The sequence below is a fragment of the Gymnoscopelus microlampas genome (genome assembly GCF_963454915.1).
Source record: "Gymnoscopelus microlampas genome assembly, chromosome: 5".
NCBI lineage: Eukaryota > Metazoa > Chordata > Actinopteri > Myctophiformes > Myctophidae > Gymnoscopelus > Gymnoscopelus microlampas.
Genome location: NC_139942.1, coordinates 59,413,725 through 59,427,533, shown reverse-complemented (window position 1 = coordinate 59,427,533; position 13,809 = coordinate 59,413,725). Strand labels below are relative to the sequence as shown.

The 13,809-nt window shown below is 42.0% G+C and overlaps 1 protein-coding gene and 1 long non-coding RNA gene across 2 annotated transcripts in view; both read right to left on the bottom strand.

Moving 5' to 3' along the window:
* Positions 1-122: 122 nt before the first annotated feature.
* On the bottom strand, positions 123-1,686 carry LOC311045526. Its single transcript, XR_014600779.1, has 2 exons — positions 1,542-1,686; positions 123-1,092 (listed from the first exon to the last, which is right to left on the bottom strand). It is a non-coding gene; the product is annotated as an uncharacterized lncRNA (long non-coding RNA).
* Positions 1,687-8,442: 6,756 nt separating this feature from the next.
* Positions 8,443-13,809, bottom strand: part of LOC311044739 (AP-2 complex subunit mu-A-like) — a 36,606-nt gene continuing 31,239 nt past the window's right edge. Inside the window, exons 9-13 of the mRNA XM_084056500.1 lie at positions 12,150-12,275; positions 11,075-11,210; positions 10,519-10,616; positions 10,271-10,382; positions 8,443-9,848 (exon numbers count right to left, since the gene is read on the bottom strand). Of these exons, the coding sequence (XP_083912626.1) occupies positions 9,714-9,848; positions 10,271-10,382; positions 10,519-10,616; positions 11,075-11,210; positions 12,150-12,275 (607 nt within the window). The 3' untranslated portion in view covers positions 8,443-9,713. The remainder of the gene's footprint in view (positions 9,849-10,270; positions 10,383-10,518; positions 10,617-11,074; positions 11,211-12,149; positions 12,276-13,809) is intronic.

Genomic DNA, 13,809 nt, shown 5'->3' with positions numbered 1-13,809 from the left:
TTCATTGGCACAACTGATGGTCATTAATTTAACAAAAGTATCACATTATCACAATTTGTTGGCATTTACTCACCTCTGATCCTTTGTTTGTTTTCTTGATCAAATATATTCTCACACCAATGTAACAATAATGATTTATTAAAATTCTAGTCACAGAATTTAACACATCAAAATATAAAATTCCCATAAAATTTCACAACATTTCTCCCCTTTTAAACAGCATCAAAACATTAGCTTTCCATTTCACTGACATAAAATGTAAAATGTAATGACACTAAACGGTCACATAAAATTCCACAACATTTCTCCTCTTTGTAACAGCTCCAAAACATCAGCTTTCACTGACAAAATGTATTAGAGATTAGAGAATGACCATAGGAGTTTGTAAACACTTATGAACAACAACCGTTATGTATGAACAAATGAAAAACGTCTCATCTCTGAAAGGAGAAGACAGAGTGCACAGTGCTCTAAGTGAACGGAGCCTGCCATTCTTCACAATATGTAACTGGAATCATTACAACCCTAGAAATAATATGGCAACAAGCAATGTATCAACCCTCGAATCATTAAAGTCCTCGAACAAGGACTTGAATGAGGACTGCGCCAGACAGATTTCTAATCTTTCTGCCACCAAATCACCACAGGAATTCAGTGGCACTGGACAACATCTGGCTGATAAGTTAACAATTAAAGTGGACCCTTTCTAAAGTTACCAAGGATGTGATCAGAGCAGGGGAGAGGGGAGAGAAAGGCAGAGATGGTGGGGGGGATCCAGGTCAGTCTACTTGCAAGCAAGTATTTGCGTCTTCAGGAACTTCACCGCTGGGGAAACAGTTCCCTCGAGTCCATAGACGACATCCTGGAAGAATTGCCAAGTAGGCAAACACTGACATGTATATTGAATGTCAAAGACATAAAAGGTTTTGAAACATGTGTCCACAGCTGCAAGAGCCGTCTCCGTCTCAATAGCCTTCCCTGAGATGATCACAAAGGCTTGAGAGCTTGCATCCCATCCGATAGCAGCAGCACGAACGGGCACGACCTGGACGCTCTGGCCTGCTCCAAATACTCCACCATGTTAGTTCCGACCTATGATGAGAAAGAAAAGAAAAAAGATAATTATTTCTACCGGTGCAGAGCAATTGTCATCAGCTCTCTACTGAAGCTCTTTCAACCCCCTCCCACCCCCATCATCTGATTTAATAGAGCTCTATGAGAAAGAAGCGTGACGGCCCTAAATTCAATGGCGTAGTCTTAAACAATTTATTCTGGGTGTGTGGCCAGTCTACTTATGTGTGGTCTGTGGTTTATACATCCCACGTCACTATGGAGTGATAACTTACACCGAGTTACAACTTGTAAGAATAGTGCTTCATGAAATGAGTATCCTGACAAACGTTAAGCTGTGTCACTCATTCCACGAATAGTTGCACCTCATTGTAAAGAGGAATCAGGCTTTCCAACAGTGTAAAAGAACAATTGCAGTCATTTAGCTATGAATTTATATTTTAATTTCTGTTCAAAGGTAAATTACTTACAGGCTTAACATCAATGAAGAATCTTTTCGATTCTTCCACACTGGCGCGGACCACTTTTCTGCCATGTCTATAAACAGGCGGAGGGAGCATGACAGGCAGCAGCATCAGGGCTACTTCTCCCCTGGCATCTGTAGGAGGACAAAAAAAAAAAGACAGCAACGCATCAACATCAAAATCACCCTCATCACCTACAAAGCCCTGAACAACCTTGCTCCCTTATACCTGACTGATCTCCACCACCACTCCCTCATTCGCCGCCTCTGCAGACACCAACCCACTCACCCCTATCACCAAGCAAGTACCACACCCTGGGGCACAAAGCCTTCACCATCGCCAGCCATTGCCGTCCAGAACTCTTGACTTCCCTCATGCAAATGTCAACTCAAATCCCATCAATATAACCTACATCTGACAATCCTCCTCTGCCATCACCCTCTCTCTTCTTCCAATGCGTTTTCCTTTTGCAGTTTGCTTACTTGACTTTCTTGTTTGATTGTTTGTTTTGTTAGTTAAGTTCTTATGTAAAGTGCATTTGAGTACCCAGAAAAGCATGATATAAAACCGAACTCATTATTATTAGTGAGGTATTCTTTACATTTGCTAAGTTAGTTATAAAATAACTATTTTACCCAAATTGATCTGAGGAAGAGAGTGGGCCCTAAGGAAGAGAGTGGGCACTAAGGAAGAGAGTGGGCACTAAGGAAGAGAGTGGGCACTAAGGAAGAGAGTGGGCACTAAGGAAGAGAGTGGGTACTAAGGAGGAGAGTGGGCACTAAGGAGGAGAGTGGGCACTAAGGAAGAGTGGGCACTAAGGAAGAGAGTGGGCACTAAGGAAGAGAGTGGGCACTAAGGAAGAGAGTGGGCACTAAGGAGGAGAGTGGGCACTAAGGAAGAGTGGGCACTAAGGAAGAGTGGGCACTAAGGAAGAGAGTGGGCACTAAGGAAGAGAGTGGGCACTAAGGAGGAGAGTGGGCACTAAGGAGGAGAGTGGGCACTAAGATAGAGAGTGGGCACTAAGGAAGAGAGTGGGCACTAAGGAAGAGAGTGGGCACTAAGGAAGAGAGTGGGCACTAAGGAAGAGAGTGGGCACTAAGGAAGAGAGTGGGCACTAAGGAGGAGAGTGGGCACTAAGGAAGAGAGTGGGCACTAAGGAAGAGAGTGGGCACTAAGGAAGAGAGTGGGCACTAAGGAAGAGAGTGGGCACTAAGGAAGAGAGTGGGCACTAAGGAGGAGAGTGGGCACTAAGGAAGAGAGTGGGCCCTAAGGAAGAGTGGGCATCTCCATGTTTAATTGGACGAATTTGTTAAATGTTCTTAAAGTATACATGATGTGAACATGCAGGTACATCATTATAATAATAATAATAATAATAATAATAATAATAATAATAAATGATGATATAAGGAGTTTGTGGTGATGTGAGAGGAGTTTGTTGAATACCTTTATTTTAAATAACTGCATTTAGTGTTGATGGTAATTTATATACATATTATAATTATACATATACTATCTATATAATATTATATATATTTAATATTCATGAAATTAATGCCTTATGTTGGCATACTAGTGTCACACAAAAGCAGCAAAAATAGCCAATCTACAAGCTTGGTGAGCTTATAGATCGGCTATTTTGAACAAAATGCCTCAAATCATGAACACAGCATGCAATTTCACGGAATTACATGCTGTGTTCATGATTTGAGGCATTTTGTTCAAAATAAAGCACTCCTGCAAACTTTGGAAGCTATTCTTAGCCAATCAGGATGGAATATGAAAATCCGTTTCGTTTAATGACTATAGAGATGCTGTGTACCGATTTGCGAGACGTTTGGACAAAATCTGTCGGAGTACTGTCAAATGTGTTTTGCAAAAAGTGGCCTCCTGGTGGCGCTATAACAGGCCCATGTAAAACATTTGGGGCAGAGGTTCTGGATTGGTATCCAGGGAGTGTGTGTGCACAGTTTCGCTGCGATCAAGCCAACGGTGCCAGAGATTAGCTGGTCACAGACGGACGGACGGACGGGGTGCAAAACATACTCTCTCGCCATGCCGGAGACAAAAATGCTGGCGGAGACAAAAATAACCACACTAATTACACACTACCATTTTCTGGAGGAAGAGCAACTTCCACATTTTCACTGCCTTTATTGGATTTGTAAAACATTTAAAACAAATTCAATCACTTCAAGAAAACAGCAGGAAACTGTTCACCATTGCAGTAGTGGCTACCTAACCAAAAAGAGGGGAAAGATTTCCCACAGGTACGCTTAGAGATCTTACTGTTAGTTTAAGTTAGTTTTTCAAAACATTTCTTGGGCTCTGGCTCAACCACAATTAAAGAAAGGACTTCAAAACATATTTTATATGTATACAGAATATATATCAAATGATGATCAAAATTCTCAATATTCTATCATTTTAGGTTGATCAAGACTGGTGTGGACTGGGGAGGGTATTTACCGTACATCGAGATCCAACTCCCTCACCAATGTAGTGAACAAGAACTTAAATATCTGCCAGACTCCAATGTTCCATATGGCCGTGGCAGTTTATCTTGAACTGTACACATTCTATTACTCCCTTCAGCCAAAAACGAGTCAGTTTAGTTCTTTCGCACTGGTGGATTTATTGAGCACTCTTACGGCACAAAGTCATCCAACGTCGAACTGGGAACATAATGAAAACTAGAAAAAGTGCTCCTCGGAGCACAGGTCTCCGCCAGGTCAGGTACGTTAGGGAGTCAGGAGGCTGGTGGCAAAGTGTGAGGACAATGACTTGATCTTGAATCCAAAAAAGACCAAGGAGATGATCATAGACGTCCGGAAAGGACAGCCATGTCACAGAGGTCTGTGTATTGGAGAGGAGGAGGTGGAGAGGGTCTCGAGTTTTAAATTCCTCGGAGTCACCATCACAGAGGACCTGACCTGGAGCCTCAATACCACAAGTTTGGTCAAGAGGGCCCAGAAGCGCCTCTTTTTTCTGAGGACACTAAAACGCAACGGACTTGCACAGAGCCTGCTCATTAACTTCTATCGCTCCACTATCGAGAGCATCCTGACCTACGGCTGCACAGTGTGGTATTCAAGCTGCACCGATGTAGAGCGGAAAGATCTGCAGCGTGTGGTCAAGACTGCACAGCGGATTATAGGTGCAGAACTGCCTCATCTGTGCGATGTTCACTCACGCCGTCTCCACAAGCGAGCCTCGAGAATTCTCGAGGACCCCACACACCCCAGCCACCACTTGTTCGAGACCCTGCCCTCGGGCAGACTGAAGGTAGTTAGAACCAGAACAAACAGGCTATCCAACAGCTTTTTTCCAAGGGCTGTAAAAAGTCTGCTGGATTCTGAGTCTCAATCACGCACGCGTACTCGCCAAATATGAACTAAATATGAAATATGAACTAAATATGAACACACCATGGATTTTGTTTTCCCGATCATGATGATGATGACAGTGCGTTGGTGTAGACTACTGAGCAAGTGCAATAATGTATATATGCGATATGTTAATGCCAATAATGTTGCTTAAGCTATAATATTTTATCCTTGTTTTTATTTATTTATCTTAAAATGACTGGGGGACTGACTGACCTGACTTTGACTACGGTTTTAATTGTTTTTTTTATTGTTCCTTCAATGTTCAGTGATCTTCTTTTAATACTGTTGTTGTCTGCAGAGGTACCAAACTATGTTTCGTTGTGTATGCAATGACAATAAAGCTCTTATCTTATGTAACACATATAGTAGATCTCTTCTTTTTAGAAATGGGATGTTTAAATCAATGAAATAAAATAAAACATTTGTTTCTAATTCAAACACATTCTGTGCGGGTGAACTTTGTTTGATATGGCTAGATCTTAATTCTATTAGTATTATACATAATTGATACTTTAAGTTATGCAAACTGTTGCGAGGAAGTTTGAAGTACAAGAACTTCACATTAGGCTAAACAAGACAGGTAGTCAAAGTAGAGAGATAAGAATGAAACATAAGAAGGACTACTAAGTGAACACAGAACCCGGTGAACATAGGGATGACCCCCTAGTGGTTATAGGATGGATAAATGCACGTATGTTTATATTATATGCATATACCAGGGGTGATGCAACTTTGATGAAGGAGAGGGCCACTATATTTCCACACTCACTCCAGAGGGCCACACTGCATGTACTGTACAGAAACCTCTTATCGCTGTATTTAAACTTTGTTTCGTAAATGAATGCCGTATTCACCATTCTATGTCATACAAAAGTATATGTCATACAAAAGCTATTTTTGCTACTTTTGAATTGAAATCCTGATTATTTTTTTGCTATTTTTCAATTGGAATCCTGAAAAGTAACATGTTTATTTATTTCCAAATGCATTTAGTTATAATTATGTTAACTTTTTGAACTTAAATACAAATATATTGGACATAAAAAAGACAATAGAATGTTAATACTAGTCATTAAGCTACTAATATAGACTGAAGTCATTAAAGCGGGTCATGTTTACATGTTTGGAATCATAACAGCTGAAATCAATCATATATCAGCATTCCGAATATTAACCTGTGGGCCGCATTAAGTGACGGTGGGGGCCGCGTGTGGCCCCCGGGCCGCCAGTTGCCCATGTATGGCATATACAGTTACAAAGAACACCCCTACTATTCTATTCTAATCTAATCCTGTGATGGAACTAATTCTTCATTTTGCTACTTGGTTTCTCTCAACAGAGCTAAAAGAAACTGCTGAAAAGTATGAAAACAGCAACAGCAGTGGGGATTGGTTGGTTAAATAAAAACACTCAGTGGGGATTGGTTGGTTGAATAAAAACACTCAGTGGGGATTGGTTGGTTAAATAAAAACACTCAGTGGGGATTGGTTGGTTGAATAAAAACACTCAGTGAGGATTGGTTGGTTGAATAAAAACACAGCAGTGGGGATTGGTTGGTTAAATAAAGACACGGCAGTGGGGATTGGTTGGTTGAATAAAAACACGGCAGTGGGGATTGGTTGGTTAAATAAAAACACGGCAGTGGGGATTGGTTGGTTAAATAAAAACACGGCAGTGGGGATTGGTTGGTTAAATAAAGACACAGCAGTGGGGATTGGTTGGTTGAATAAAAACACGGCAGTGGGGATTGGTTGGTTGAATAAAAAAATAAAAACACGACAGTGGGGATTGGTTGGTTAAATAAAAACACTCAGTGGGGATTGGTTGGTTAAATAAAAACACAGCAGTGAGGATTGGTTGGTTAAATAAAAACACTCAGTGGGGATTGGTTGGTTGAATAAAAACACGACAGTGGGGATTGGTTGGTTAAATAAAAACACAGTGGGGATTGGTTGGTTGAATAAAAACACTCAGTGGGGATTGGTTGGTTAAATAAAAACACAGCAGTGGGGATTGGTTGGTTAAATAAAAACTCAGTGGGGATTGGTTGGTTAAATAAAAACACGGCAGTGGGGATTGGTTGGTTAAATAAAAACACAGTGGGGATTGGTTGGTTGAATAAAAACACGGCAGTGGGGATTGGTTGGTTAAATAAAAACACAGTGGGGATTGGTTGGTTGAATAAAAACACGGCAGTGGGGATTGGTTGGTTAAATAAAAACACAGTGGGGATTGGTTGGTTAAATAAAAACACAGTGGGGATTGGTTGGTTAAATAAAAACACAGTGGGGATTGGTTGGTTGAATAAAAACACAGTGGGGATTGGTTGGTTAAATAAAAACACAGTGGGGATTGGTTGGTTGAATAAAAACACAGTGGGGATTGGTTGGTTGAATAAAAACACAGTGGGGATTGGTTGGTTAAATAAAAACACAGTGGGGATTGGTTGGTTGAATAAAAACACAGTGGGGATTGGTTGGTTAAATAAAAACACAGTGGGGATTGGTTGGTTAAATAAAAACACAGTGGGGATTGGTTGGTTGAATAAAAACACAGTGGGGATTGGTTGGTTGAATAAAAACACGGCAGTGGGGATTGGTTGGTTGAATAAAAACACAGTGGGGATTGGTTGGTTGAATAAAAACACAGTGGGGATTGGTTGGTTGAATAAAAACACAGTGGGGATTGGTTGGTTGAATAAAAACACGACAGTGGGGATTGGTTGGTTGAATAAAAACACAGTGGGGATTGGTTGGTTGAATAAAAACACGGCAGTGGGGATTGGTTGGTTGAATAAAAACACAGCAGTGGGGATTGGTTGGTTGAATAAAAACACGACAGTGGGGATTGGTTGGTTAAATAAAAACATGGCAGTGGGGATTGGTTGGTTAAATAAAAACACGGCAGTGGGGATTGGTTGGTTACACGGTCAGATTTTATTGGACAGAACAGCACCAGGGCTACAAACATGGAGAAGCAGTGAACTACAGTGACAGGGGGTGAACACCAGGGGGAGCCCTAAATAAAAAGCACCCAAACAGGCCCTGTTCTAACGGCCATGATGTCACATGATATCACAAGTGGTCTACTAGTGGTGGAATGAAGGCATTGCAGGGACCTTCCATTTCATTTCATTTCATGTCATTTCCATTGGACTGCAGCTTGTTTCATGAAGAGGTTGGGGGGCGGGGGGGGGGGGGGGGGGGGTACAAAAATATTTCAGTTATATTTCAGCTAAATTCCCTTCGCTGATCTGGACTTGTTGCACATCGGAAACGGCACATGTACAAGTTCACTGTGTGTTATGAGCTTGTATATCAGTTTACTGTGTGTTATGGACACATGTACACACTGTGTGTGTTATGGACACATGTACACACTGTGTGTTATGAGCTTGTATATCAGCCATTTCCAACGAGCCACACAGACAAACATTACTAAACAGGTGCATCATAAAACATCTATAACAGTGGAAAATGAACGTGAATGATTAGGAATGTAAAGGCATATGAAACAAATTAATCCAAAAATGTATTTTATTGTGATTTAAGGAATTAATTTATCCCACGTAGATGAGATACTGTATGTATGCTGTAATAATACAGTTACTGTATGCTGTAATAATACAGATACTGTATGCTGTAATAATACAGATACTGTATGCTGTAATAATACAGTTACTGTATGCTGTAATAAGAATAAAGATAATGTATGCTGTAATCATCCAGAATCAAAAACAGAGATACTTCTACAATATAATGAAAGTTTCTTTTGAATGACATTTTTTTTTTTTTGATGCACCTGTAAATCTGGCTGGTCTCTTTCCTGCTGTTGAGGAATGACATGGTGAAGTTGAGGAATGACATGGTGAAGTTGAGGAATGACATGGTGTAAAGGACTTAACGATCGCTGCACCCGAACCATACGAAAACAAACAAGCAAAAGACAAACAAACTGCCAAGTCCATGAGTCTCTGTTCAGAAACGATTGATACTTCTATTACAATGTCTATATATTTATATCAGAGAAGAAGAATATCTTGGGATTAAACCATAGGGTCACTCACAACAACAAGAGAATCTTAAATAGAAATACTAACAAAGAAGACATATCAGGATGTTGTTCCCATAACATTTCTGTATATAGACTAGATGTACTGTAACGCTAACGGCAGATTACCCCTCCCCCCCGTTAATGAGAAACACCACAGCCCTTCTAGACACATTTCTGCCTCCTTCATGGAGTAAAGTTAAACCTAGTCTAAACTAGAGTTAAACCTAGTCTAAACTAGAGTTAAACCTAGTCTAAACTAAAGTTAAACCTAGTCTAAACTAGAGTTAAACCTAGTCTAAACTAGAGTTAAACCTAGTCTAAACAGTGATTTATGTTTGGACATAGACCTTTATGTTGGTCACATAATTCAGCAGGTCACCAATTTCACAGTAACACCGCCGTACTGGGAGGACGAGGAGGTGAGGAGGCAGAACTTTTTGAGTCTGGAGAAATGTGTCCCCTCTCCCCCCTCCTCACACGTTTTACTCAGAACACTAAGGAGATAAAATACACGATAACAATGCTTCAACATGTTGCATAATATCTGATACTCTTTTCTTTATTTTACTTCTTTAAATGACATATTCAATCTCCCACAATTACTTAAGGAGGAAAGGGGGAGGAGCAATTATATGAGAAAGAGAGATAAAGAGGGGGGATTGGATGAGGGAGGGGAGGGGAGGGGGGTGGGGGTACAGATGTGTTGGCTGCCTGGCATGGTGGGCGTGGCCGGACATTAGCAGCGGGTCTCGTAGATGCCCGAGCGGCCGATGTAGCGGACCCATTTGATGACGTCGTGATCACTGTAGTTCAGCTTGGACTCAAACACCTTCAAGTAGCGAACCTTCAGCCCAGAGGGAGCGAAAGGAACCTGGAGAGCAGAGGACACATTTAGACGCTGCACACAGAGCAGAGGACACATCTAGACGCTGCACACAGAGCAGAGGACACATTTAGACGCTGCACACAGAGCAGAGGACACATTTAGACGCTGCACACAGAGCAGAGGACACATTTAGACGCTGCACACAGAGCAGAGGACACGTTTAGACGCTGCACACAGAGCAGAGGACACGTTTAGACGCTGCACACAGAGCAGAGGACACATTTAGACGCTGCACACAGAGCAGAGGACACATTTAGACGCTGCACACAGAGCAGAGGACACATTTAGACGCTGCACACAGAGCAGAGGACACATTTAGACGCTGCACACAGAGCAGAGGACACATTTAGACGCTGCACACAGAGCAGAGGACACATTTAGACGCTGCACACAGAGTGTGTTCTCACCTCAAAGTTCATGGAGATGGGGGGGCGGGCCCATTTCTTTTTGTCATTGGTGGGCAGAAGCTCAATCTCAGCGCTAATCTGAGATTCTTTCATCCCTGCCATGCGCTTGATCCTACACACACACACACACACACACACACACACACACACACACAGAAGTAAGGAGGACACATAAGTCGTCCTTGGCAGTGAGAGAGTTAACATAGTGATATTAACAATAAAGATAAAAACAAATATGTACGACTCACTTCCAGACGATTGCGTTCTCACTGGCCTTGTACTTGGCTTTTCCCTTCATACAAATGACCTGAACGCCACTGGTGTTGAGCGGCGTGGGGATTCGCACCTGCAACCATCACAACAACATTACTACACACCCTGACATCACAACATTTGGAGCGACGCCCACTGCACTCTGGTTGGTTGGGGAAATGCTCCCACTTCCTATGCCAGGAACGTTAACAGGCTGGTCCAGGCTCTTATTTTTGAGCAAAACGCTTAGGAAAATAAAAGCCTGGAGATGTAGGCTAGGGTTAGGGTCTCACCTCCATCTTCTGAGCCAATAGGGTTAGGGTTAGGGTCTGAGCCAATAGGGTTAGGGTTAGGGTCTGAGCCAATAGGGTTAGGGTCTGAGCCAATAGGGTTAGGGTTAGGGTTTGAGCCAATAGGGTTAGGGTTAGGGTCTCACCTCGATCTTCTGAGCCAATAGGGTTAGGGTTAGGGTTTGAGCCAATAGGGTTAGGGTTAGGGTCTGAGCCAATAGGGTTAGGGTTTGAGCCAATAGGGTTAGGGTTAGGGTCTCACCTCGATCTTCTGAGCCAATAGGGAGGGTTTGAAGTTGGACTTGATGACCACCTTGACCTCCAGCTTGGTGCGGCCGACCTCCCTGACCAGAGGAATGACCCGGAACGGTAGGATGATGTCCTTAGTGGTGCGATACCTGAAGGTCAAAGGTCAAACCAAAGTACATTATTTTCTAAGGCCATCGTGCTTTATTGGAACAATGATGTTATGTGTCTATCTCTGTTACGTGCTCTAAACCAATCAGAGACGATGTTCTGTGTCTATCTATCTCTGTTACGTGCTCTAAACCAATCAGAGACGATGTTCTGTGTCTATCTATCTCTGTTATGTGCTCTAAACCAATCAGAGATGCTGTTCTGTGTCTATCTATCTCTGTTATGTGCTCTAAACCAATCAGAGACGATGTTCTGTGTCTATCTATCTCTGTTACGTGCTCTAAACCAATCAGAGACGATGTTCTGTGTCTATCTATCTCTGTTATGTGCTCTAAACCAATCAGAGATGATGTTCTGTGTCTATCTCTGTTATGTGCTCTAAACCAATCAGAGATGATGTTCTGTGTCTATCTCTGTTATGTGCTCTAAACCAATCAGAGACAATGTTATGTGTCTATCTATCTCTGTTATGTGCTCTAAACCAATCAGAGATGATGTTCTGTGTCTATCTATCTCTGTTATGTGCTCTAAACCAATCAGAGACAATGTTATGTGTCTATCTATCTCTGTTATGTGCTCTAAACCAATCAGAGACGATGTTCTGTGTCTATCTATCTCTGTTATGTGCTCTAAACCAATCAGAGATGATGTTCTGTGTCTATCTATCTCTGTTATGTGCTCTGAACCAATCAGAGATGATGTTCTGTGTCTATCTATCTCTGTTATGTGCTCTAAACCAATCAGAGATGCTGTTCTGTGTCTATCTCTCTCTGTTATGTGCTCTAAACCAATCAGAGACAATGTTCTGTGTCTATCTATCTCTGTTATGTGCTCTAAACCAATCAGAGACGATGTTCTGTGTCTATCTGTCTCTATATACAGTGTGATTTAAAAGTGGTTCCATCATCTCTTAAACAGACCTCATGAGCTCGTATTCTCCATCAGGGGGGATGAAGCTGATGCTGCGCTCCGAGTCAAACTTGCTGAGACGAACACACTGGTGGAAGGTGCAGTCATCAATGGCTATGGACTGTTTACCGCTGCTGCTATAGAAACAAGAGTACAGAATGTTTACTACTACTGCTGCTATAGAAACAATACAGAATGTTTACTACTACTGCTGCTATAGAAACAATACAGAATGTTTACTACTACTGCTATAGAAACAATACAGAATGTTTACTACTACTGCTGCTATAGAAACAATACAGAATGTTTACTACTGCTGCTATAGAAACAATACAGAATGTTTACTACTGCTGCTATAGAAACAATACAGAATGTTCACTACTACTGCTGCTATAGAAACAATACAGAATGTTTACTACTGCTGCTATAGAAACAATACAAAATGTTTACTACTACTGCTATAGAAACAATACAGAATGTTTACTACTACTGCTATAGAAACAATACAGAATGTTTACTACTGCTGCTATAGAAACAGGAGGAGGAGCCCAAGTCGAGTCAGAAGTCTTTGAGGGGCGAGTCGAGTCTCATTACGGTCATTTAGCAGACGCTTTTATCCAAAGCGACCTACAATAAGTGCATTCAACATAGGTAGAGAACGGAACTAATAATCACCGGAAGTATTAAGTGCATTCTCTTCCAAAACAAGCAACTAAGAGTATACCTAGCACTAAAGTAAAAGTGCAGTATATCAGCTACCTACTGTCTTAAACAGATGAGACAAAATAGGAAAATCAAATGAGCAAGAGCTAAAACAAATAAGTGTATCGACTAAACAATACAATAAAACAAGAGTTCGTACAACTAGTTAACAACAAGTAGGCAAGGCGAAGAGGAAGGATAGTGTTTCCTGAAGAGGTGGGTTTTCAGTGACTCTGCTGTCCTGACATCAGTGTCTCTGCTGTCCTGACATCAGTGACTCTGCTGTCCTGACATCAGTGACTCTGCTGTCCTGACATCAGTGTCTCTGCTGTCTTGACATCAGTGTCTCTGCTGTCCTGACATCAGTGACTCTGCTGTCCTGACATCAGTGTCTCTGCTGTCCTGACATCAGTGTCTCTGCTGTCCTGACATCAGTGTCTCTGCTGTCCTGACATCAGTGGGAGGTTAATTCCACCACTGTGGGGCCAGAATGCGAGTAGAGTTTCTAATTTTTTCCCCCTATAATGATGTAGCCTAAGGCTGCACTGCTGTCTGTTGAGGGGAACCACAACACTGTCTGTTGAGGGGAACCACAACACTGTCTGTTGAGTGGAACCACAACACTGTCTGTTGAGGTGGCCTAAAGGTTAGAGGAGCGCCCTCGTTGCCGGAAGGTTGCCGGTTCGAATCCTCGGACCGGCAGGAAAAATCTGGGTGGGGAAGTGAATGTTCACCACTTCCCCAACACCACTGAAGTGCCCTTGAGCAAGGCACTGAACCCCAACTGCTCCAGTGGAGCTGCGTAGTGGCCAACAGTATAAGACTGTGGTTGTACTAGTCAGCTCCCAGGTTTTAATGTGTCTGTCTGTCTGTGTGTTTCTATGTGCAGGGCGTTGCTGAAAATGAGCACTTGTGCTCAGCTACTACCCTGGGTAAATAAAGAACAAAAAAAAAAAAAAAAAAAAAAAA